Source organism: Telopea speciosissima, chromosome 2 (genome assembly GCF_018873765.1).
Source record: "Telopea speciosissima isolate NSW1024214 ecotype Mountain lineage chromosome 2, Tspe_v1, whole genome shotgun sequence".
Lineage (NCBI taxonomy): Eukaryota > Viridiplantae > Streptophyta > Magnoliopsida > Proteales > Proteaceae > Telopea > Telopea speciosissima.
Genome location: NC_057917.1, coordinates 79,614,877 through 79,642,455, shown reverse-complemented (window position 1 = coordinate 79,642,455; position 27,579 = coordinate 79,614,877). Strand labels below are relative to the sequence as shown.

At 38.6% G+C, this 27,579-nt stretch overlaps 1 protein-coding gene across 1 annotated transcript; it reads right to left on the bottom strand.

Moving 5' to 3' along the window:
- Window positions 1-9: 9 nt before the first annotated feature.
- Window positions 10-24,993, bottom strand: LOC122649511 (WD repeat-containing protein 75). The gene is made up of 16 exons (XM_043842695.1): window positions 24,754-24,993; window positions 24,475-24,660; window positions 23,865-24,044; window positions 21,313-21,721; window positions 20,045-20,163; window positions 19,879-19,956; window positions 19,197-19,337; window positions 18,792-18,836; window positions 16,951-17,117; window positions 16,307-16,385; window positions 16,146-16,231; window positions 15,483-15,612; window positions 10,654-10,786; window positions 1,901-2,067; window positions 1,089-1,287; window positions 10-552 (listed from the first exon to the last, which is right to left on the bottom strand). Exons 1-16 carry the CDS (start codon window positions 24,871-24,873, stop codon window positions 347-349), a joined length of 2,445 nt encoding a protein of 814 aa, XP_043698630.1. The 5' UTR covers window positions 24,874-24,993; the 3' UTR covers window positions 10-346.
- Window positions 24,994-27,579: the final 2,586 nt, after the last annotated feature.

Sequence of the window (27,579 nt, the reverse complement as noted above, 5' to 3'; positions counted from 1 at the left end):
AGGCTGGTTATGCGAGTACTTTATAATCACTGCATCCATGGATTCACGAAGAACCTCCTGAGTATCCCTTTTGTTCCTCATACAATATGAAAGCCACACAGATGTAATCTTCATTTTTATATTGAACAATTTTGCACTCACCTGCCATTTTCCAAAGCATGCATCAGCATTTTCACAGTATCTAACATTATCAGCTTAGCCACCTTCTCTGTCCATCATAAACATGTTCCTGTTCTTTGCTTCTGATGGCGCGTGACTTCAAAAAAATGGCAGGAGGGACTCTTTAAATATCTGTAGCTAAATCCTCTGAGCCACTTGGTTCTTTCAAACCATTTTAAACAGTGAATCACTCTTGAATAACCGGTCTCTTCTCCAACAAGGATTCCAAGAACGTTGAACACAATTTGGTAAGTGGTGGAAGAATATGTGATGACCCACTAAATATAGTCTCCCAAGGCTTTTCTGATGGTGCATAAGAGACCTCTGGAGTCTGATCTCTCCTGATGTCAAGTTCTCGTAGTTCCCCATAAATAGATGCATAACCAAAATGTCCTGTCAGCACGAGGGAAAACAATGTAAGGATTCAAGAGTACATGGGTAACCTTAATCAGGTACTGAACTTCAATGTACTATGCTATCTTACTGAAGTTCAATGGATTATGCAGTGTCGATACTTTCGACTTAAGGATTGTGCAAGTCATACAGAAGTCCAAACCTCCAAGATGCAAGTCAAGATCAACTCAATTGGATGACACTAAGTTACTAGATATCCAGATTAGATTTTCCCCAGGAATAATTGATATATGTTATTCTTTAGTTGAAACTATGCAATCAGATTGAATTTTGACTCGATGCCTAGCAGAAAATCCATGTGCTTTATTGTTCAAGTGATCTGTAATTTTGGCAACTTGAGTTTCTTTCCACATAAAAAGGAATTTAGATGCACAAAGGGTTTTTAATTGGTTTTCTTGTGGTCAAAATTAGTATCAACTGAAAAGGAAGTTCCAAAAAACCAAAGATACATGACACATTTCATAGAAATTGGAGTACTGCAGCAGTGGATAATTAAGGAAGTGTACAGGTCCTACCTGTTTCTTCCTGAGGAACGAAATTCTCCGGGTGATTCTTTTGTGTCTTATGGTCCTCTCCATTGTATGGATCAAAGACAATATACTCATGGTCGCCATTGATATAAGCAAGCAATGCTTGAGATTCCTTTTGTTCGGAAATCTTCTTGTCATGGAGAGATGGATCCACCTGAAGAAAGGCCAGTCCTCCTGCCTTCGCCTGAAAGAATGGAAATAAAATTGAGAAAAAAAAAATTAAGATTTAAGAAATGAAATCATAGATCGCTTGTTTCAATTTCCCTCCCCTAGAATATAACTGGTATATGGATGAAATGATTACTCCTTGTGAATGACGAGCCCACCCCAACAGAGTATACTCCATACTCATAAATCCAGATAACCATATTGATGGACCGAACCCCGGTTTGGACAAAGCTGGAGAGAAAATAAGTAAACTGAGCAGAAAATCAAAGCATCCTGCTCTTTATATGGAGGAATTCTTATGCTTTTCAAGCATCCAATTTATGCTCTTCAAGTAAGATGACCAAAGCAGCTTGTAAGCATTTTAATGGAGCTTTGGGCAGGGTGAGTAGATAAGAACTGTCGAGCCCCAGGCCAAGAGCACACATTCAGTAAAATTTTGGCTTGACCCCTCCAAGAGGTGGCCCTCCAACGAATGTTGTCATGACACCCACCCCCTCAGACCACAAGAAATCTTTTTTATCAAAACGCCGCTGTATATCAGCACGTTTTCAGAAAGAATTTTCCTAGTTACAGATCAATGAGATGGAATTGATTAATAAGATGGAACTTGGAAAAGAATCAGACTATACCTTATTTACAGACCAGGTGGATAGAGGTATTGGATTTTCCACATTGAATAGTAAAAGTACCCCATCTTTTCCTGTCTGTCTGTTCTCATCAGATGCCAATCTTTTAGATGATTTGGGAAGAAGAGCAAGAACAGCAAATGATGAAGCATCTGTCATACAAGCTACAGCTGCAAATGCACAAGAATAGCGTGATGATCAAAGTAGCGATCTGGATTGCATCCAACAAAATCCAAAGCTGGAAAACATCCAAACTGGTAGCATAGAAATGTGCTGCAACATAGCAGTTAGAAACTTCAAGCATCATGGACTATGGATAAAATTGACAACCTTAATGACCCTTTAAAGACTATGGAAGCACTTCCAAGGTTGTTGGAGGTTCTTAATCTTTCTCATATTACAAATGGTCAAAACTAAAAGAGGGGGGGGGGGGGAGAGGACATAATTTACTGGGACTCATCACCAGCCAAATTTCCTTCTCTCAAATAGGGTTTTCCACCCTCAAAACAATTGGCAACCATCTAAACTGCTTAGAATCCTTCAGTCTATAACTAGCAAATCTTATAACAAAAATAAGAAACTAAACTGACCCACAAACTGGTTGGTTAGCTGAATAGAAGGAAATGACAAATAATCCTCCATTGGCACTTCTCTTTTACTTAAAACTATCCTACATGACTCATCATATCAAATTACAATAGCTACAACTAAAAAATACACCTCTAATTGGGCCTTTTTGAAAAGTCGAAACAATAAAATTGTAGAGGATGGGGATCATGGTTCAAGTAGATGTTTTCAGCAACACATCAACTTTATTTCATAAATCCAGGACAGGATACAGAATTACAGAACAATGCATCACATCCAATACCCACACTTCTAGTCTTGTAAGGCTAAGCATTGTTTCTACTCTTTATATCGAATGACATTTCATTATAGCCAAACCACTATGATGTTAAACAACATGATCAGTAGTAATGTGTTATTCATCAATCGTTGCATATGACAAAAATAATGTCACTTATAGAAGCCTATCAGAAAATAAATTGTCACATTTTCTGATAAAGTAATAATTCTGAATTGTGAAAAATAATATTTAGTACAATAGTGAAGTATGTTGTACCAATGGTCAGTATTGTAGATTATAGTGAAGCCCTAAAGCTAGGAATGTTCAAGTATAGCAACGCATAGCTTAATAGTCATATTCATGCCTCCATGTAAGCGTTATTAACTCTTAAATTAGAAAACTCAGTTAAGATGAATTTCAAAAGAAAAATATCCCCACAGGAACTGTCTAAATGGCATCTCTATAGACGTATTTAGAACTTGTAAGTTATAACCTTATTTTGACTGCCCCTTGTCTTATTCCCAAAATTTCTTTGAGTCGGGTAAAAAAAAGGTTTTCAAAATAATTTGAAAGTGGCTTTATCATTATGTCATTATCAAAAGTTCTCATTGCCTTGCACATTTTTCAAGTATACGTGTTAAATGACAGGATTTACCCTTATTGAAACAAAAAATGTGTTTTAAAAAGGCAAAAAAACAAGGTTACAAATTATTTGACACCTTAAGTGGTGTCAATAAGAAAATTCCTTACATAAAACCTCAATAAATGATTTCAGATCTTTTTCGCCCTAGAAAAGGACAAAGGGTCAGGTCCCCATGAGCATACAGATCACAATGATCCTGGAATTTGTAAATGATTTAGTACGCAATTACAAACAAGATTTAAGTCCTTGTGAGGATCTGATATGAATTAGTAAATGGTATTAATGTAGTCCTAGATAGGTAGTAGACCTACTAGGAGCCAAACAACAGGATCAAATAAAAAAAGGGGCTGCTGGTTCGAATGGACAGCACTAGGATTTAGGTCAATTCCTAGGGTTAGGGTTGGATATTGGGAAAGGGGTTTATAGGGTATTAATGGGCAGGTCTAGGGGGTCAATATGGTATAAAAATAATAGGATTTGGGAAGGTTTTAAAATTCTGCAGTTCTGGACAGAATTGTGTTGCAGGTTTTGGGTTTTAATGGAGTGAAGGAATGGAGGGGATAAAGTGGGAGTTTGGGGCTGAAACTTGGATCGAGTGTCAACAATGATGTAAGGGATGTATGTTGAAAGTTTGGTTTGAAACTGATGGATAGATTTGGAGTTATGGAGGTTTCCTAGTAGAAGTAGGAGAGAGGGATAAAACTGTAATTCCAGACAATCGGCTGGGTGGATGGTGCTGAAATTTGAATCGAGTCTCTCTTAGGGTTTGAGAAAGACTTGATCAAATTTTTAGCAGATTCTAATGGTTAGATTTGGCTGGGCAGAATTCTCACGAAAATCACCTTGTATGTGACCTTCTAGAAGGAAGAAGAATAGTTGCAGAATTTCTTACTTGTTACAGGTCTTCAATGGAAACAACTTTGAAGATGAACAATGGGGTCTCCCGATCTTCACAATGCAAGGAGATAAGTAGCAGCCCTCCCGATCTTCACAATGCAAGGAGTCGATTGGAGATCCACCAATCCCTTCAACCTTGATATTACTCACAAGGCAACCTTGATATACTCACAAGGCACACTCACGATGGAGCTAAGGCACAAAGGCAGAAGCATAAAGCTAATTTTTATTAATCAAATTCGTATACAATGCTGGCCTCCCTTACAAACTTATATAGAAGACTCAAAAATAGACTTAGACACTAAAAAGGAATGGCTAACCTTATCCCTAATCTATTAGGCAACTTAAACTGACTAGGAAACTCAAATAGACTCAAAATAGAGTCCTAATGACTTAAAACAACTTAAACTACTTAAAATAAAGAAGATTCCCTAGTAGCCAATAGGATATAAGAACCTCTTAGCCAATAGGATCACTTCACTTAAATTAGACCAATTGAACCAATTGGATGCAACCAATTTAAACCGCTCAATTAAAAACACACAATAAAAACTAAGTATTGGGCTAATCCCGTATGCAACCTATGTACCCCTATTTTAGGCCCGGAAAAGTGGCCTATTACATTAGAAACCCATGGGATCAAAGGCCCAACATGTATGTAACCCAACGCTAGACTTATTTCTAATGAAACAAGCCCTATTTGGTGATGAATCTGCATCAACTCTCCCAACTTGAAAAAATTCGTCCTCGAATTTTGTAATGATGAGGGGAATCAACATGTGATCGCGACTTTGACCATCCCCAAACAGAATTCCGATAAAGCGGGAACATTAAGAATATAGTCTTCAAGGCGTGGAGCTTTCTCTGAAGAACCATGGTGGCATAACAAACTCTATGTGCTCTACCTCGAATCAGCACCAACGTGAATGCCCTATCCATAGAGTCTTTAGTGTTAGCAACCTTCTCATCTAATACTTGAGATACAAGCTCCACCTCTTCAAGAACAACATCTTGAATATCATTGATCTCCGTGGAATATTCTCAACCACCTCTTCATCTTCTTGCTTCAACTTTGTCTACTTTGACTTCTTCAAGGTAGACCTCTTGATAGAATCTTCCGCATGTTGACTTTCCATCTTTGAAGCTCCGGCATTGTCTCTTTCTTTTCATCACAATTCACTGTGATCACTTCAGCTTTGTCTTCAACTTGTGCTCTCTCAATTTCCGTTGGCAATGTACATTTGTATTCAGCCGCTGATTTAACACTGGTGATGTCGATTTCCAACACTCTTCAACTTGCAAACGGAATCTCATTGATGGAGGCTTCAAGTTGTCTTCGATTGAAGGCTTTTGGTGGTGATGTTGTCGATGGGAATTTAAGTTACCTTGTTGTAGAGCTCAACGTCCGTGGGAAATATTTCTTACTCGGATCTTCTTTCATCTCCTGCCCATGTAACGTGGTTCTCTACCACGGTAGTCGAATAATCCATCCGGGTTCTCCACCAATTATGTGTTGGTCCCACTAGCTTGGTATGTGCTAGTCTCATTTTCCTATGCTCGGCAAATCATACCAATTAAAATAATCATCTAAAGCAGCTAACCAATCATAGAATACCGTGGATCCGGTCGCCATCATAGTCTCTCAACTCATACGCCTCGGAGGTCTATGGCGTCTCCTGTAATCTTTGTATCCTCTGTTCCTATCTTCACTATGATCTCTGTCATGCCTACGTGATCCTGTAATCTCTGTCTTCTCTGTATTGATCTGTCCTTGGGGTTCTTTGTGCTACCGAATTGACTTGATATTTGTCCTTTTCTAGGGGAATGTTGTTGTTCCTTCTCGGAGTAGTTTGGTGTTGCTCAATTCGCTGCAATGTTTCACTTATAGCCCTTTGACCAGCATGAAACTGCTGAAGCTTCTCCAGAATTTTGTTCAAAGAGTCGATGGACACAGAGGTAATGGGCTGGCCATGCTCATCCATGGCTTTGATACCACTTAATGTAGTCCTAGATAGGTAGTAAACCTACTAGGAGCCAAACAACAGGATCAAATAAAAAAAGGGGCTGCTGGTTCGAATGGACAGCACTAGGATTTAGGTCAATTCCTAGGGTTAGGGTTGGATATTGGGAAAGGGGTTTATAGGGTATTAATGGGCAGGTCTAGGGGGTCAATATGGTATAAAAATAATAGGATTTGGGAAGGTTTTAAAATTCTGCAGTTCTGGACAGAATTGTGTTGCAGGTTTTGGGTTTTAATGGAGTGAAGGAATGGAGGGGATAAAGTGGGAGTTTGGGGCTGAAACTTGGATCGAGTGTCAACAATGATGCAAGGGATGTATGCTGAAAGTTTGGTTTGAAACTGATGGACAGATTTGGAGTTATGGAGGTTTCCTAGTAGAAGTAGGAGAGAGGGTAAAACTGTAATTTCAGACAATCGGCTGGGTGGATGGTGCTGAAATTTGAATCGAGTCTCTCTTAGGGTTTGAGAAAGACTTGATCAAATTTTTAGCAGATTCTAATGGTTAGATTTGGCTGGGCAGAATTCTCACGAAAATCACCTTGTATGTGACCTTCTAGAAGGAAGAAGAATAGTTGCAGAATTTCTTACTTGTTACAGGTCTTCAATGGCAACAACTTTGAAGATGAACAATGGGGTCTCCGATCTTCACAATGCAAGGAGATAAGTAGCAGCCCTCCCGATCTTCACAATGCAAGGAGTCGATTGGAGATCCACCAATCCCTTCAACCTTGATATTACTCACAAGGCACACTCACGATGGAGCAAGGCAGCAAAGGCAGCAAGCATAAAGCTAATTTTTATTAATCAAATTCGTATACAATGCTGGCCTCCCTTACAAACTTATATAGAAGACTCAAAAATAGACTTAGACACTAAAAAGGAATGGCTTAACCTTATCCCTAACCTATTAGGCAACTTAAACTGACTAGGAAACTCAAATAGACTCAAAATAGAGTCCTAATGACTTAAAACAACTTAAACTACTTAAAATAAAGAAGATTCCCTAGTAGCCAATAGGATATAAGAACCTCTTAGCCAATAGGATCACTTCACTTAAATTAGACCAATTGAACCAATTGGATGCAACCAATTTAAACCTGCTCAATTAAAAACACACAATAAAAACTAAGTATTGGGCTAATCCCGTATGCAACCTATGTACCCTATTTTAGGCCCGGAAAAGTGGCCTATTACATTAGAAACCCATGGGATCAAAGGCCCAACATGTATGTAACCCAACGCTAGACTTATTTCTAATGAAACAAGCCCTATTTGGTGATGAATCGCATCAACTCTCCCAACTTGAAAAAATTCGTCCTCGAATTTTGTAATGATGAGGGGAATCAACATGTGATCGCAGCTTTGACCATCCCCAAACAGAATTCCGATAAAGCGGGAACATTAAGAATATAGTCTTGAGGCGTGGAGCTTTCTCTTCGAAGAACCATGGTGGCATAACAAACTCTATGTGCTCTACCTCAATCAGCACCAACCGTGAATGCCCTATCCATAGAGTCTTTAGTGTTAGCAACCTTCTCATCTAATACTTGAGATACAAGCTCCACCTCTTCAAGAACAACATCTTGAATATCATTGATCTCCTGTGGAATATTCTCAACCACCTCTTCATCTTCTGTTTCAGCTTTGTCTACTTTGACTTCTTCAAGGTAGACCTCTTGATAGAATCTTCCGCATGTTGACTTTCCATCTTTGAAGCTCCAGGCATTGTCTCTTTCTTTTCATCACAATTCACCGTGATCACTTCACTTTGTCTTCAACTTGTGCTCTCTCAATTTCCGTTGGCAATGTACATTTGTATTCAGCGCTGATTTAACACTGGTGATGTCGATTTCCAACACTCTCAACTTGCAAACGGAATCTCATTGATGGAGGCTTCAAGTTGTCTTCATTGAAGGCTTTTTGGTGGTGATGTTGTCGATGGGAATTTAAGTTACCTTGTTGTAGAGCTCACGACGTCCGTGGGAAATATTTCTTACTCGGATCTTCTTTCATCTCCGCCCATGTAATGTTCTCTACCACGGTAGTCGAATAATCCATCCGGGTTCTCCACCAATTATGTGTTGGTCCCACTAGCTTGGTATGTGCTAGTCTCATTTTCCTATGCTCGGCAAATCATACCAATTAAAATAATCATCTAAAGCATAACCAATCATAGAATACCGTGGATCCGGTCCGCCATCATAGTCTCTCAACTCATACGCCTCGGAGGTCTATGGCGTCTCCTGTAATCTTTGTATCCTCTGTTCCTATCTTCACTATGATCTCTGTCATGCCTACGTCGATCCTCGTAATCTCTGTCTTCTCTGTATTGATCTGTCCTTGGGGTTCTTTGTGCTACCGAATTGACTTGATATTTGTCCTTTTCTAGGGGAATGTTGTTGTTCCTTCGGAGTAGTTTGGTGTTGCTCAATTCGTTGCAATGTTTCACTTATAGCCCTTTGACCAGCATGAAACTGCTGAAGCTTCTCAGAATTTTGTTCAAAGAGTCGATGGACACAGAGGTAATGGGCTGGCCATGCTCATCCATGGCTTTGATACCACTTAATGTAGTCCTAGATAGGTAGGAGCCTACTAGGAGCCAAACAACAGATCAAATAAAAAAGGGGCTGCTGGTTCGAATGGACAGCACTAGGATTTAGGTCAATTCCTAGGGTTAGGGTTGGATATTGGGAAAGGGGTTTATAGGGTATTAATGGGCAGGTCTAGGGGTCAATATGGTATAAAAATAATAGGATTTGGGAAGGTTTTAAAATTCTGCAGTTCTGGACAGAATTGTGTTGCAGGTTTTGGGTTTTAATGGAGTGAAGGAATGGAGGGGATAAAGTGGGAGTTTGGGGCTGAAACTTGGATCGAGTGTCAACAATGATGCAAGGGATGTATGTTGAAAGTTTGGTTTGAAACTGATGGACAGATTTGGAGTTATGGAGGTTTCCTAGTAGAAGTAGGAGAGAGGGATAAAACTGTAATTTCAGACAATCGGCTGGGTGGATGGTGCTGAAATTTGAATCGAGTCTCTCTTAGGGTTTGAGAAAGACTTGATCAAATTTTTAGCGATTCTAATGGTTAGATTTGGCTGGGCAGAATTCTCACGAAAATCACCTTGTATGTGACCTTCTAGAAGGAAGAAGAATAGTTGCAGAATTTCTTACTTGTTACAGGTCTTCAATGGAAACAACTTTGAAGATGAACAATGGGGTCTCCCGATCTTCACAATGCAAGGAGATAAGTAGCAGCCCTCCCGATCTTCACAATGCAAGGAGTCGATTGGAGATCCACCAATCCCTTCAACCTTGATATTACTCACAAGGCAACCTTGATATTACTCACAAGACACACTCACGATGGAGCAAAGGCAGCAACAAAGGCAGCAAGCATAAAGCTAATTTTTATTAATCAAATTCGTATACAATGCTGGCCTCCCTTACAAACTTATATAGAAGACTCAAAAATAGACTTAGACACTAAAAAGGAATGGCTTAACCTTATCCCTAACCTATTAGGCAACTTAAACTGACTAGGAAACTCAAATAGACTCAAAATAGAGTCCTAATGACTTAAAACAACTTAAACTACTTAAAATAAAGAAGATTCCCTAGTAGCCAATAGGATATAAGAACCTCTTAGCCAATAGGATCACTTCACTTAAATTAGACCAATTGAACCAATTGGATGCAACCAATTTAAACCTGCTCAATTAAAAACACACAATAAAAACTAAGTATTGGGCTAATCCCGTATGCAACCTATGTACCCCTATTTTAGGCCCAGAAAAGTGGCCTATTACATTAGAAACCCATGGGATCAAAGGCCCAACATGTATGTAACCCAACGCTAGACTTATTTCTAATGAAACAAGCCCTATTTGGTGATGAATCTGCATCAGGTATAGTACACAAGAACAAGGAAAAGCATATCTGGTAACAACTGTAGCTTGTGACAAATATTAAACAATAAATTTCAACAATGGTTGCACATTCTTGGGCAATTAAAGCAGACATTGACACATTGGTGGTTCTCCTAATAGGAGGTCTAATATGACATTGAATCTCACTCAAATAACTGGGTTTTGATGGAATGGAGCATTGCTGTCACAGCAGTTTTCTGAAATCCTAGAAGAGATACTGATGGAGTTTTCAAAATGGTTAAGCAATTCATAGGCCCTCTGGTGACAGGGCTTTAAAAAAGAAAGAAAAAGATCCCTTTCTAGTGAAGTCTTGTAGTACCACAGAATATATAACAATAAATGGCTAGTTGGCTATACCATACAGCATGGCATAATACACATGCTGGAATAGTCCTCTAAAATGATGGAAAGATAATTTGCACACCTTCTACATGGAGCTTATAGGACCAGGACACAGATAGCTTTGACATACTCCAAACAGATAACTGCGGCTCTGAACCTCGTGATATTGATACAAAATACTCAGAGTTGCCAACAAAAGATAGTGAAACAATTGGCTGAAAAAGGAAAAAGAAATATATTAGAATGTACAAAAATGAAAAACAGAAAATAAAATATAGTGATGATTAAATAATAGATGTTTGTGCTGATGGATATCATGTTCAGTACATATGCAGACTACCTAATCATACAAAGTCTTCAAGATAACTTTTGTTAAAAATAATTGGTTCTCAGCTTTAATACCTTCTCTTCATTAACGAGTACCCTCAATTACCTGTAGGCTTCAAGTAACTTTATTATGATAACCAAATAGGAACTGATTACACCTCTCATCAAGCATCGGGGATGATCGTTACAAGCCAGGGTTCACTTCTTGTGGAATGTGGACACCTGCCTAGACCCTTTTTTTATATGGTTTACTTGACTAGAGCCAATCTAGACAGTAATCCTAATGCAGTTCAGGGTTCTAGAACAATCCAGAAGCAATAACTATGAATCTATGATTATATCGAGGATCTCGTGGATTGGACCCGCCAAGAAACTCCTCATGAAATTGAGTGGTGAATGTTGCATGCTTGTTTTCCCATTCTTATGTATGTTTTGATTGTTTTAGTAGGCTTATGTACATTTCCAGTAGCTAAATTATATGTAGACTCAATGTTTTAGTAGCTTATTTACAATTCCAGTAGCATTCAGCAAAACCTAGCAAACTTGGGTCAAAACCACAAGTACCTTTTTTTTTGTGTGTGTGTCTGTGAAAGTGATTCATTGAATGTGTAAAATGTTAAAAACAGGTAACACAAACAAAAGAGGTAAAAAAATAACTTTTTGGGCCTCGTATCAAGTTGGCCCAGAAAATACCAGGTTTCGACTTGCTTTCGGTCGAAACCTACCAAATCTCGGTTTTGGCCAGGATCAAAACTGGCCTCAAAACTGAGATTTGGATCCTTGAAATTTGTTACTTCTTATTTTGCATGTAATAGCAATGGATCCTCTAGAAGGATTCCATCCTAATTTCTATTTTATTTGCTTTCAATTTTCCTTGTAATAGCCAAGGATCCTTTCTAGAAGGATTCCTTTTTAGTGTTTGGTTGGCAGCCAAGTAGCAAGGAGAATTTCTATTCTTGTAATCAGTTTGGTGGTTATTATAAATAAAGAGCAAAGGGCACACTTGATGCAGAAACAAGGGTGTATTCAAGGAAGAAGAAGAAGAAGAAGGGTGCTGCCTACCTTGGTAGCCAGCCACGATTTGAGTAGGCTACTGTCCAGCAGTAGCCCACAATTTCACTGGGTTGTTTTATGTTTTAATTCTTGAGTCCTGTAATAAACCAGTGAACCAGTTGGTTCAGCTGGTCTAATTTAAGTGGTGGTCCCATAGACTAGTTAAGTCCTTTTATTTACTTAAGTTGCTAGTATAGAAGTCAGTCTCACATCAGCCATGAGTTATTTGGGCTGATAGTGTCTTGTAACTCAAGTAAGGTCCAAATTGGAAGTTTCTAATTTTGAGACTTTCCAATTTTGACCCCTTGCTCTCTTTATTCCAGTTAATATAAGCAACCCAGTGGGGCAATCAGCAAACGATTTTTGCCATTCAATATTGTTTTTAAGTTGCTGCTTCTTCTGAAGTAATTCCATGATGTTCGATCCTTGGTGATGGAGCTGGTGTGTGATCCAAGCTTGACTCCTTGCGGTGGGAAGCCCAGGAGGTTACTCTTTAGTCCTTGTTCTCATTCTCTTCAAGCATTCCAGCCATTAGAAGACCTCCCTACTCCAGCCGAGACTCATTGTTGCTGCCTGCTCTGCAATTCCTTGGTTAGTTTCTATTTTTGGTTTACTTTCTAATTCCATTCCCTCTCTCTCCTGCCCTATCCAGACATTAGTTTCCTTCAAGCTTTTGAGCAAAGTCAGCAAACCTTCCCCCCACAAAGACCTCCGCTTGACCCCCCTTTTAGCCCCATCTGACCTACAGATCACCTTCCTCAAGAAACCTACCTAAAACCCATCAAAACCCCCCTTTCCCAACTTGCAGACCAAATCGGCAGAGACTACTGCCCTGCTGCAAATCTGTTTGCCTAATCCCTTGACTTCCCTGTTATCCTAGACCTATCCCCTCTCTTTTCCCTTTACCCTCAGCCTATTCATTAATACACCAACCCAACCCAACCTTAAACCCATCGAATTGAACCCCTTTTTCCCTGATTCAGATCCTGTTTTGGGACTGTTTCAGCCCACGGATTTGATGTTTGAGAAAACTATGCTCTATGTGAGTGCGTGCACATTGTGAATCAGTCACAACCCTTATGGTGAAGTAAGTGGCCACCAAGGTGGTGAAGCCTTGGAAGGAGGGCGGTGATGCCCAACTGCAGGCCATAGGTGGTGATACCCATGGTCATATCCCCTTCTTCTCCTCTTCTACTTCTTCTTCTTCATTGTTCTGCAGAAATCCCAGCAACCATATACTGTTCTGTTAACCGTGGCCTGTAATGGCAATTTCTAACTTCTATTTTATCTTCTACTCTTAGTCTTATTGTTGCTTTTGCTTCTCCTCTAATATTCTGCAGGATTTCATCATGTATACCTCCATACGATATTATGTTCTGTAAATTCCGTGCAACAGAACTTCAGAGTTGCAATCCTCTCTAACCCACTGTTGGATGATCTTCAATTTCTAGTATGTTCTACTCCTTCCCCTCTACATTCGATCCAAGTTTGGTGTTCATCCAACCAGCCACTTGTGAGTTATAGTTGTTTTTCTTTTAGTTTCTAATTATGGATTTTTAGTTTCTATATTCTGTCCTTGCTTGTTTTTCCCAATCTAACCGTCATCTTGCTTTGCTATTTTAACCACATAGTACCCCCATTAGGGCCTCCATTCTACATTAGTTTCATCCATAGTTGTCATGGAGTCTAGGCAAACCAAGAAGGTCAAGGGGATCAAAAAACTATGGCAACACCAACAAGGCGCCCATCCAAAAAATGCGTCTAGTCACCTGCCTAGTTGATGCCTTGACAACTATGGTTTCATCTCCATCGGATGTAAGATTTGTTAGTTTTAACTCTATTTATTTTCTTTCTCTGTTTTCTAATTCACTGTGATTGTGGTTTCTTTAGGTTTGCTAGTCTTTGGTTCTTTCACCCTAGCTTAACCTCATCAGGAAGAGAGAGAAAAAATGTGGATGAAGAGAAGAAGAAAGAACAGGAGAAAAGAAATCAGGTTGGGATACCAATCCCATTTGCATTGCTCAACAATACCAGAACTTTTTTTTTATTATTAAAAAAAAAATCATATTCTTTACTCAAATCATCCTTAATTGATGGGGGAGGTGTATATAAAGACCTTCTAAAATTCCCTTACACATAAAAGGACCACTAATCACACTTACTTAATAAAGTAAATAAGCACAAAATAGAACTAGTTATAGCTATTAAGTATTCTAATCTAACCCAAACACTTAACTACCAATCCCGCATACTAACTTTATTCCTGTTGCAAAACACACTTGAAGAATACTAGAACCGAGAAGAGAAGAAGATGGGAAGAGAAAAGAACTGTTGAATATAACAGTCTCCCTCAGCATACTTGTATTTATAACTTGAAATTACAATAGAAAAGAGGGAACTCCTAATCTGATTAGGAATTGCTAATCAGGATAGGAGTCCAAGTTACAGTAGGAGAATAATAAAACTAAGACTAACACTTAGGACTCAAAGTAGAACTAGGACTACCAACTAGGACTACAGCAACTCAAAGAGAAATAGGACAGACTCAAACTATACCTAGGAGTTTAAAATGCTAATTATAAAAGACCAAAACCAAATCACTGTTCACGTGAACAGTTCTTCAACAATCCCCACTTATGAGCTTATAAATTAGGCCCATTAAAATGAACCCTAAAAAAATAAAAATAAAAACTCAACCTACAGTATAGCCACCCAAAGGTCAATTTCAGCCAATTGGACTGCCACCAGCACCATATGAGTCTCCCAAGCTAGGATATAGGTCTCATATGGGATTAATGCCTAATGCAACTGCATCAGAGATCCTTGCCTGGATTTTCCAATCAATATTGGGTTCAGTATCACTATCAGGCTATCAGCTGATCCAGCCGATCTCAGGTTGTCCCAACTGATTCACTGTTTGAATAGGTAGATCAAATTCCTGACTCCTGAGTCCTCAATTCCGCATTTATGAATAAAGACAGGCCTCAGAGGTGATCTTAACCTAGCATCACTCAAATTTGTATGAGCCTATGCAAAGGCCCATTTTCTAGACACAAGGCAAACATACGAGATTACAGCTTCTCTAATTTAATTAATGTGAACTTTGATGTTCCCTTTTATGTGATGACTTGGGACATCGTGTAGAACTCAATAACAAAGATTTTAAGGTTGAAATTTATATGTTGGACTTGAAATTTTTTTGGACTTATGTTCTGAAAATTGCATTTAAGTTCTAACTTCTAAGATTAAGTTTCATGAAGTTATGTCATACTCAATATTTCGTACTTATAAACTTATTTCAATTAAATTACCAAATCTTCAACAAAGACAAATTTAATCCCTTGGAAGATGGAAATTAGTTGGCCAATAGAACTCAGACAGTCAGACCATGCAAGAGGTGGTTAAAACCAAAAGCTTTTTTGGCCGCAGCGTATTTTATAACCCACCACAATATGTTTATCAAAGTAACTAAACTATTTAGCTGCCCCCACACACAGCACAAAGAATAAAGTCAAGATAATAAAGTATCACCATGAGGCTCTCTCCAATAACTGCAACAAGGACATTTCTATCCGGGTCCCATAATGTAACAACAGTTCCTGCAGCTACAGCGAGAACAGACCCATCAGCAGAAAATGCAGCAGCTGTCATGGGTTTTTTCCTGCAAGGAAATCATGCTTCAATGAGATGGCGAAGGTTGCAAAAATTGGTGCATAAATGGTAGAGAGGAGTTCTACCATTATGACAGTGTACCTTACAATTGTTGGTCCAGCCACTACGTACAGTGGGTCCCATTGCTTTATATTGTAGGCCCACTGCAATGAGCAGTTGGATCAACAGTCGTAAATTATAACTGTCATAATACTAGTATATTTCAATAGTTGATATGCGCGTAAAGTCTGTAAGACAATTTTATGTATTTCTTTCCGAAGTCCCATCACTTTTTGTACACAAGATCCAACTGCATAATCCTCAGTCCTTTTTTTGGTGTATGTTTAGTGTCCTGTTGTGGCATTCTTAACATCCTAGATTTCCTTAGTAAGATTTTCCATCTTCAATTGCTTTTCCTTTCCAGATTTTTAGATCCCCCCCCCCCCTGCAAACAGAGTCTCATACTTATTTGCAGAATAAGGAAATGGATGGTATAAAGTATAAACTCCCAAAGAAACCTTAAGAAAAACCATTAAAACATACTTATATGAACCAACAGAATGGCATCTCCATCCAAATTTCTGAAGCATTTGATCCTTTTGCTGAAGGTCATTGTTGCAAACCCAAATCTAAGAAACAAACAGCAGAGTGCAAATTAGAGCAAATAGAATACTAAAATTTAACTTCGAAGTGAAATTAATTACCTTGAAGTCACCACCATAAGAGGAGCTCACAGCCATATGACGAGTAGGGTTGAACGCAAGAGCAGAAATCCCAGCATCACTGTAGTTATAGAAAGTTGAGGAAAGATTTTAAGAGAAAGTAGCAAATTGTTCATCCAGACTAAAAAGAGCAACCCAGTGAATGAGGCTCCGGCTATTGCAGGATCTGGGAGGGGCAAACGTACGCAGCCTTACCTCCTGCTTTGCAGGAGAGGCTGTTTCCAAGTTTTGAACCTGCAGCAAAGCCAGCAATAGCACAACTTAACCGTTGTACCAAGGCTCACCCACAAATTGTTCACCCAGACTGAAATATAATAAATCAAAATGTTCACAAATTGTTCACCCATGACAAGTGTCATCTGGCATGACTGAGTTTAGGTGACACCGTGACAATGTGAGAACTTTTTAGACAGTTCCATAACATCAGGAACAGTAAGGCTATACAATTAAAAGTATTCCTTTTCTAGAATGAAAGTCAGGATGCCTTTTTCACAATCTATTAAGTATCAACAGCCATGTTCTCAAGCACAATTTGTCATGCTCCTGACATAGGGGGGGCCACCAAGTAATTAACACCATAATAATTTTTTTGACTCTCTTTTGGGAAATTATGTAGTTGATCAAACCTGTGAGGTTCATAAATGACAGTGGACAAGGTGAAATCTCCACTCTTTGACCCAGAAGCCCAAAATTTGAGACAAACAAGACCACCTATTCCCTCTTCAGGAAGCTTAACTTCAACAGTACCCATCTTAGAGCCATCTACCGAAAGAGCCAATAACGTCACGACTAGCTGCAAAGAGTATAAAATAACTATTAGACATAAATAAATCAAAAAGTAAATTAGAAGCTAACACTGAAAACACTTGAAGATATATCATTGCACAAAAAGCAGTCCAAATATAAAATTAAAAATAAAAAGGTAAGCATAAACGCAAATATAGTACAACAACAACGCAGCCTTATCCCAACTAAATGAGGTTGGCTACATGGATCCTTTCAAAACAAAGTAGGGACAACTGAGGTCCTCACAAAGGGAAAGGAAAGTAAGAGGAATGAAGAAATGAGATGAGAGAAGTGAGAAATGGAAAATGAAAAATGAAAGAGGAAAATCTCAGCTACATGGTGTCAACAATGTGGATCCTTGCCCTCCCTCCAATAGGCTCTATCTGAGGTTATTCTTAGCACAAGACCCAAGCTATGCATGTCATTCTTCACAAGCTCTCCTATGGTCATTTTAGGCCTGCCCCTAGCTCTTCTAGCTCCTTCAATCCAATCAGATCACTCCTCCTTACTGGGGCGTCCCCAAGCCTCCCATACCATCTCAGACGACAGTCTCGGAGCTCGTGTTTGATCGGGACAACTCCCACATCAGCTCTAATACGTCCGTTCCTCACTTTATCCTTCCTAGTTTTGCCACACATCCATCTTAACATCCTCATCTCTGCAACACATAGCTTCGCTATATGACACTTCTTAACTGCCCAACATTCCGACCCCATGCATAGAAATCAAGACTACCCAACCATGAAAATCAAAGTAGGTCAATCACATACAATGTAGATGAGAAGCTCAAGCAGCTTGGGTCCAAGCTCAACAAGCTTAGTCAGAGGATCTAAGAAACCTGACCCCTCAGTCTATGATAGAGCACAGGTATGCAGACTTTAACTCAATATCTACCATCTCATAGGAGTTCAATCCATGATAATAAAAAAAATTCCAAAGATCCTCTGATGAAGATAGGGTAAAAGACCCAAAGTGACCCTCTGTAATGGGCCTAAATAAATCTAAGATAAAGAATAGATGTGTACAAAACATATAGATCAGCATTCCAGAATAGGGAAAAGAAATAATATTACAATAATCAGATCTACATTACAGCATTATACAGAAGGAGGAGGAGGTGCAGAACTGAATATGCAATCATATAACAGATTCTGAAGAGAATTGCAGGGAAGAATTCAAAGAAAGAAATATGATGAGTAGAAGAAAACAGAGTAAAAGGTAAGAAGAAAAGAAATGATGAATCGAAGGAGTAGACCAGCATCAATCACAATTATAGATCTAAATCCTGTTCTGATCCTGCACAAGAGATCCGTCAACAGAGAAGTACAAAGATATCACAAGAGAGTCTGAGAAGCTGATCTGTGACAGAGAGAGAGTTTTTGTAAAGGTCTGGTTCTGCCATTATTAATGGATTTTTTTCCATTATCGATTAAAAAGAATACCTTAGGTGTCAATTTTTAAAATGTATAAAACCCCCAATATTCTGATATTTGCTCCGGCAGAGAAAACTAATCCACAGACTGCAGTTGCAGCTATAAGAATGTAAATCTTGGAAATAAAAGCTTCAGTGAAATATTGATTACAAACGAACTATAACTGAAAAAGAACAAAAAAGAAGAAAAATAAGGACCATCATAAAGATTCCTAACCACCGTGATATTTAAATAAAAAATTTGTATACCGTGATGTCATCATCTGGTTGATGGTTCCTTTCACAGATTCGGACCTACAAAAAAGCATATTAGTCATTTCGAAATTTAAAACCTAAAAGGACATCATGTGCATCTTAAGGATGCTCTCATCCCCTAACCATACTTTACATAGAATACACATCCCGAAACATTGGCAACACCATTCAATATGCCGTCTAGGAAACCTATGAGGTTTTAACTCACCAGGTGGCTCACATTCAATGATTATAAGCATCCAATAGTACCCATTGTAGGGCCCAAAGAATAAGAAGAAGGGGTAACCTCAATCATTAACCCTGCCTGATCTTGTAGACTCTTAGCATTGAGGCATTAAATGGTGTATATATAAAATGAGGAAAACGGAATGAAGCTGTGTCATAATTCATAAATCCCACCTGTGAAACCTCTCGGTCATCAAATAAGCTGTAGACTTGTATGCAATAGTCCTCTGTCTGTATAGCAACTAATCCAGCAGTTTGATCAAAGATAGACCCACCATATAAGCCTTGATATATCTCTGGAACTGAACAATGGGGCTGAAAACACAAGTGTAAGAATCTCCAGCAGCATTTTGGTGTCGGTTAAGGGAGAGAGATTGAGGGTCAACCAGGTTCACAATCACAATATTCCACTAATATCAGATCTCCACTGTAAATAATACAAGAAGAAATCTACAACACTAGTTGAATTAGGAGGACTTTCAATCAATTAAACAGCATAAATGGTGCATCTGTGGAGGGAGCGGAAGCATATTAGGTGACTCCCACATTGAAAAGAATCCACCACCAAAAATCAAAAAGGGTTGATGGTCTTTCATCTGTGTCACTGTAATATCGACAGTGATGTAATATAGTCCCTTGTCCAGAAAAAGAAAACAAAAGTGAATTGGTTATGATAACCAAATTGATGGTAATTTGCAACAGAAAAATCTCTGAGCTGGGACCTGTTGATAACCAATAAAGGAACCACTACCATATAAAGGGAATTGGTTATGATAACCAATAAAGGAACCACTACCATATATATATACATGTACAAACAGTAATGGAAACCCAGAGAAAGAAAGCTGAGACAAACCTTAATTCCAGCAATGGAATTTAAGATTTTCATGGAAGGCATTTTGAGCAGGTGAATTTGATTATCTGCACATGAAATCTACAGATACACTATATCAGTTAAACCATTACAGGCTATTGCTTTCATTTCATAGACATAAAACACACTAGCTGGGAAGTTTTCTTACAGAGAAAAGTGAAGGATCTGGGGAATGTGTAAAAAACAAAAGTGGGGATCCAATGCGTGGTAGAAACTTCTTCTTTCCTGTGTCCAGCTGCCAAACCACAAGAACACCTTCCTTTCCACCTAAATACACACCAAAAAGTTTACAGAATGAATAGGAAACTAGATTGACCTAGCATTAGTAATCAACTGATTTGAATGGTTGATGGGAAACATAGTTGTCAAGGAGTCACCTAGATGATGACTAAATGCCACCTAGGTGAATAGGAAGCTAGCTTGACCAAGCATTAACAAATTAATTTAAGTGGTCGATGTACAGCATAGTCATCGAAGCATTGTCTAGACGATGACTAGATGCCACTTAGGTGAGAAGCCACCCTGGATACCCAAGGTGACAGGTTATCCTCTCTATCTAGGCACCTAGATGAGATCCAATCAAAGGGGGGCAAATGAAGCAAAAAGGGAAGAAGAAAAATACTAAAAGGGAACAAAAGGTCAGCATCAGAAGAAGAGAACATGCCTGAAACTGGAATACACATCTAGAATAGGCATATTCTTGTCCAAATATGGCACTAACCTCAGGCACCTTGGCCTCACCTAAACACCAAGGTGCCCAGCCACCAATATGGCTACCTTGGCATCATAACAACTATGATGGCGACGACAAGATAAATGAACAGAAAGCCACAAACAAATAACAAACTCAAGTCAACAGCCCGAAAAGTTACAAAACTTCATACAATGCTTTAATATCGTAGAAAAAGGAGAGAGAGAGAGAGAGAGAGACAGGAAAAGTAACAAAAGAAATTTAATTATTAAAAGAAAAAGAAACGAGAAAGAGAGGGGGGTTCAACCCAACATAAAATACTTGGGTGCTAATCCTTAATATACCTTCCAATCAATCAGTAAGGAAGCTTATGGAAGGAACACCAGTACATTTAGCTACCCAATGCCAGACCTGCCATTAAATCACTCCCACTTAGAATCCCAATGCCAACAACTCACCCACTCAGTTCAGTTGAGTGTTATCATCTTCCCCATTGACCTCCATTTCCTTTTGCATTCGCCATTTTCTGACAGTCAAAATAAATTTCATGGATCTGAAGATCATAATTGCCAAATAATTTGGCACAGATCCCAATGTGTGAACCATTCAAATGAGGTATCTCTCCCCCTATCCCAACCCACCCCATCACATCTTCCAACTGTATCATAAAAATACAGATAAAAATATTGACATTTAATTTCTAGTTAAAGAAAAGGTTCCATTACCTGAGTACAAATAAGCTCCATCACATGAGAAAGAGAGAACCATCACTTTAGCTGGGTGCCAGTGCCAGGTTGAGCAGGACTCAGCATCATCATCTCCCCTCACCCCAGGCCTTTCTTCCTGATTCTCCACTGTTCTTCCATTCAGAGGTCCTACACTTCTAGAGAAAGTTCTCTTCCCAAAATCCCTCCAAATCAAAATCCTCCCAGTTACATCACCCGCAGCTATGATATTTTGAGTAGGATGAAAAGCAAGAACTGTAAAGTTCTTTGTGTGATGCAATACCATCTTCTTGACAATATCATTTTCAGTCTCTTTGTCAGGGACTTTCCACAAAATAAGCTTGCGCTTGCTTACAATGCCAAAGAAATCCCTGGAGGGACTGATAATTATAACCTCTGGTTTTTGAGTCTGCAAGTGAAACGAAACAACTCAAGTCCTGGCATCTGACTGTAAAATGACATATCCTAGATAGTTCAAAATAACCAGTCAAAAATATTTTAAGGATCCATAAGTAAAACTAAAACGACCGAAAAATGAAAAGAAAACAGTATATGTTAAAGTAGGTTCAGTGATACTCACAAGTTAGGTTTCTATGCATTTTCTTTGATATGATGTCAAACAAATCAAGGTAGGCAAAAGGAGTCATTAGTGCTTTAGTTCTGAGTCCAATCTAGTTCTGGACCAATCAATTACATTAAAGTGTATTCAAATATGTTTTGGATACCAAGAAGCTAACAGATTTAGTTCAGCCTATATAATGCGGCAGTAGAGTCCTGGTTAGTCATTGTTCTCATAGTTTTCAAGACATAGGCTCTTTCGTATGTCCAAAGCGACAATGCCTTGTTGACACTTCATGAGTTTATGTTGATTTATGTTTATTACTTTGTTTTTCAATGAATATGATCATATTATGTCCTATACTTTGTTCATTCTATGTTGATTTTCTCATATAGGTCATTACTGGCATAATTATATCATATTGCATTGATATTGTTTCTATGTTGCATATAAGCACGATTTTATAAAATGATCATTGTTATATTGCATATAGTCATATATTGCACTCCTAGGGCGCCTCTCTTAACACCTTGGGTTGCCTTGACAACTATGATTGTTCTTGTTATTTGAAGCTTCAGAAATTCAATAGAAAACATGCCACCATATTCCTGGAGGAAATTCTGTAGTTTGATAGCTGTTGTAGCTATACTACTGCTGCTCAAGGTCACTAAATTTCTTCTTAGGATGCCGTTGGAGCAGGTCAAATGCAAAACCTCAGTTTTCCTGCCCCTAAAGGTCAGGCCGTCAGGGTTTGGTATGACACCTTTAACTGATTAAGGATGACTGTGGTGCGGCTTAAAAAGACTCAGAACATCAGGGAAGATAAATAATCAACTGGTCCAGGTTCATTATTGATGCAACCTGGCCTACCCCAAACTGTTGCACATCCCAATTTATGTGATTGTTCTTCCTCATATATGATACTTAATGATTTTATTACTTTATTGTTGTCCAACAATCAGAGCATAGTTTTTTAATCTCTTCACTGTTCAAGCAAATATAATGGTTTCGTTGATCTGTTTGCTAATTGCATATATTTTCTCTGAAATGCAACTATATTTACTATTCAATTTTCATTAACAAACTGTAAGTTCTCAGTTAGCATCATATCTGAGAATGTTCTATAAGATGTTCCTTTCTTGTTTCTGAAATCCCAATAACCATAGGATTAGTTTTCTTGAATGTTAAAGTTTACATCCTTACTAAGTTCCCTCTTCGTGATTCAATAACTGTTAGAAACCCTATATAGTCGACCCTGTTCAATCGAGAAACAATCCAATAAACAATAAACCTTAATTGAGATTGTTCAATCCCCTACACTACATGATACTAGTCCAAGTGACTAGCCTAAGACTTAATGTGCTCCATTCTAAGGGATTATTCACCCCATTTATAATTTTACCGAGTACAGTAGTTTTGAGCCCCATTGGAGTTAAGCTGTCATATTTTGGAAAAAGGTTTCATCACTATTAACTGATTCTCAAAATTGTTCTAAATACTGTGGTAGCTGTTAGGATTACATGGTTAGTGGTATTTCTTCTATTTTCTACTATTGACCATCACCCACAGGTTCAGAGCTGAGGTGATAACCGTCCTGCATTTGAGATAGATCCATACCCCTCTCTTCACTGTAGATAACAATCCACGCATGATTGACGTATCATCCATGCTACTATCAGAAGCTGCAACCAAAGTTCAGGGGACCTCCTAAGGCAACAAAACAGAGCTCTCAGTCCAGCTGCAACTGAGTAGCCAAGATGTTTCGGTTACAGAACACATATGCAAGTGATCCAATTAGTTTCTACAAGAGACATACCAAATAAAAAGTAATTCGTATAAGACTTAGTCCTGTGACTCCTGTCCTACTGAGCCATTTTTGTTTCACTGATTCCGTAAACAATTGAACACGACTTCCACAGAATGACGTTCTTGATAATAATTTCAGCACATTAACAACAAGTAACTCATAGAATGAGCAGTTATCTGATTGCACCTCTGCCAAAGTTACACCACCAAGTAAGCGAGACTTAGACAAGTTACACTTCCTGATTTGTCCACACAAAGCTTTAGCTTCATCGTCTGGCTTCGTTATATCTTCCACCGAAATATAAGCAAAAATATCAACTGGTTTCCCATTGTCCCCAATTGGTGGGCCTGATACATTTGGAATTACCTGAAACATCAAAGTCTAAATTTAAGAAACAATTCCAATTGGGTTCATCTTAGAAACCTAGAACTGAATGAGAGCCATATTAAAAGAATAGCAGTCAAAGAAGTTACCACCAAATAGTTACAAAACTGGCTTATTTTTACCCTCATCATCATCAAGAACATGAGACTAGACAAAATCAAACCCTACTAAGGCAGGTACCCAATCAACCCAAGACCAAAATAATTAAATAAATAAACTAAGATAAACCATTTCAATTGGGCCCGTTCTAGAATAAGTAATATTAAAAGAACAGCAGCCGAAGCAGTTACCACCAAATGGCTACAAAGTTCCCTTTTTCCCCTCTTAAACAGACAAAATGAAACCCAATTCAGGCAAGTACCCAATCAACTCAAAACCAAAAAGAAAACACAAAAATTATAATCCATCTTACCATTGAAAAAATGGGAAGACGAATATCAACCTTCTTCATCAATTCGGGCAGCGAAAAATCCCAATAACAGATGGTTCCGTCAAGTGAAGAGGTCCAACAGTAACACAGAATCTTAGTCGCAGGAGTGGAAGCTGGTAGGACTATAACAGAAGTTACAAGCGTTTTATGACCCTCTAATTCCGTCATCTACAATACACAATCACAACCGAATCCATCAAATCAATCAATTAACCATAAAACAAAATAAAAACAACTCAACCTCAAAGAATAAAGAATTACCAGCAAGCCTGTGGAGGTGCTGTACACGGAGACAGTATTGCCCGTACATACGAGCAGCTTTTTGGCATCATTAGAGAATGCTGGGGGAGAAGAAACGAATCTTTTACCGCCTGTAATCATTGGGTTGGAAAGAGCTGGGAAGAGAAGAAGAGTTAGAAAAACCCTAAGAATCGATTTGAACGTCAAGCTTCTCTCCTTTTGGTTAGAACCTCTGTAGTGTGTTTCAGACTTCCCTTTGGTGCTTCTCCCGCCCTAAAATGTCTAAAACCCTCGTTAGTACGTGTCTATGATCGAATGCATAAAAAAAACAGAGATTCTCATCGAACGGCAAAGTTCAGTTCGCTCATTAAAATATAATTTTTAAGAGAGAGACAGATACAGGAAGCGCTAGCGTACCTTACGCAGTCTGACAGCGTTCTTTCTCTTTTTCTTGTTTTTTGTGGTTTTGTTTTATGAAATTCTTTCTTCCTGGTTTAGTATATGAGAGTTGCCAAATTTGGTTCAACAATTTTATTCTCTTTCTAAAATCATCTTCAAATTATTTAATTTTGGCTTATGTTTCTCATTGGACATGGATTACTGAATTAGTGAGAGTATGGCATATTAAGATTCAATGCTCTTATTCACCCCCCCAAAAAAAAAAAAAAGATTCAATGCTCATTGGGTGTAAATCGTCTGATTTGTCATCATTTTTATAGTCTTTAGCTCCAAATGTATTTTTGGGAAAAAAGTTTGGTACAACACCAGCTCAAGAGTGAAATTGCACATTCTTTCATATATCATTGTTTATGTGAGGAGGTGATATCATATGTCATAAAAGATCCTTTCCCTTTTGTCTGACTCCAAAAGGGGTTCCTTCATTGGAACAAAACTACACTCCGACAATGTATATGTAGGGAATTCTCCCCCTTTTTGGTTGTTATGACAAATGAAATTTAACGAAACTACACTCCGACAATGTATATGTAGGGAATTCTCCCCCTTTTTGGTTGTTATAACAAGTGAAATTTAACGATAATTAGTTCTTTGTCCTAACAAATGTGTTTTACCACTTACCAAGTTCTCCTTGTCTTTCCAAAAAAATAAAGATCAATTTTTTTAAGTTGTATTTTCTCTTTCTAAGTATTTTGGAAGAGGGGGAGGGGGAGGGGAGAGGGGAGAGGGGAGAGGGGAGAGGGGGGGGGGTAGGGAATGGGGAACAAGTTGTACAATGTCAAGTAGCAAGAGATTTTAAAGTTAGTTGAAGTTTAAATTATTTTTTTCTTTTCCTTTTTTTGAGGGGTGGGAATGTTTGCGATATTGAGATTTCAGCTAAGCTTCTCACTTTGTTGTGAAATAACAATACAAGTTAGTTGATAGATATGAGAGTTGTGTTGCATTGTTATATAAGTTTTCCATATGGAAAAGTAAATAATTCATTAGTCAATGGTTTTGGGTGTCTTGGGATGGACATTGAGAACAATGGGAAAGGCATCGTCAATTTCGTATTACATGGAACAAAGTAATTATGACCTTAGAAGGTAATTTTGTTTGCTCACGATGGAGAAAAACTTTTTCATATTGAAAATATAACATATACAGACATGTTTTTTGTTTGAAGATGTAAATAATTTTAAGGGTCGGTGTTCTTTGTGGGGAGCATGCCTTGCGAGCGCATGGGGGCCAATGACAGCATGTGTTATGATATCAAGGGAGGAGGGATTTTCGACTTTCATGGGGGCGGGTTGGTCATCTCGTCCCCTCTGCATCTGGGCATGGGCTGTACACCCCCACAGAGAACTTTTCTCCTAATTTTAATTTGATATTATATATAATTATAAAATCAATATTTTTCAAATACCTATAAAATATGGGATAGAGTTCCCTATGTAGCGCCTTTCTCTCTCTCTCTCTCTCTCTCTCTCTCTCTCCCCCCCACACACAATGGGGAGCAGATATGCCAATTCATTGGGAGGAGGAGGAGAGAGAGATGAACACAAGGAGGTGCTACCGTACACTACAAAGCCTGACAGCAATCCCTATTAGATGTTTTCTTTTGATGGGATACTCCAACTACATATTTTCCACCAATACTAATGGTACTTTTCTACCAGAAAGAATACTATTGAGCCTGTGTTTTGAAGCTACCAATTAGGTGCAATACCATTGAGCCTGCATTTTCTAAAAAACAGTCTCTCTACGAAAGCACGGGTAAGGCTGCGTACATTTTGACCCTCTCCAGAACCTGCAGTGCTGGTAGCCTCATGCACTGATTTTGCCCTTTTATTACTATTGAGCCTGCATTTGAGGCTAATAATTAGGCACAAAGATCAGTTGCTCACTTGCTTGCAGTCTGAGACTACAAGAAATAAGAAGTCATTGTCTTACGCCCTCAAGCCTCAGCAGCCAAGGGAAATACCTGTGACAAGGTGGAGAGTTTTGACTGCAGAGAGCATCTCAATAGGATCAAAACTGAGTCCTTTTTGCGTGTGTGTGTGTGTGGGGGGGGGGGGGATGTAAAGCTGGAAAAACACAGTTCCAGGAATATGGCCCAGCCATCTCTCGAAGCTCAAAGAAACCCCCCTCCCCTTTGGACTCCATATCTTTTTTGACTCTGTATATATGCGGGTACCTGATATCTACCCACCCCGGTTACACCATTCTTTTCTATTGTGCCTAAAATATATATCTCTGCAGAGAAGTAGTTGAAATTTGACATAGCCAGAATTGCCATATCACTTTCCACATGACATAAAAATGGTGGGCCATCTGGATAAACTTTACACAGCAGCACAATTTCAACTTTACTCTCTTTTTTATTGTTGTTGGGGGGAGGGGGAAGCTGGC

Bases quoted from the DNA above. Each gene is read 5' to 3' on its own strand.
- LOC122649511 (XM_043842695.1), bottom strand. From the start codon at position 24,873: ATGATTACAGGCGGTAAAAGATTCGTTTCTTCTCCCCCAGCATTCTCT. The intron at 24,045-24,474 runs GTAAGATGGATT...TTGATGTTTCAG, and splicing joins GTCTTCCCATTTTTTCAATG to GTAATTCCAAATGTATCAGG. The intron at 19,957-20,044 runs GTAAGAAAACTT...GTGTATCTGTAG, and splicing joins CAGATCCTTCACTTTTCTCT to ATTTCATGTGCAGATAATCA.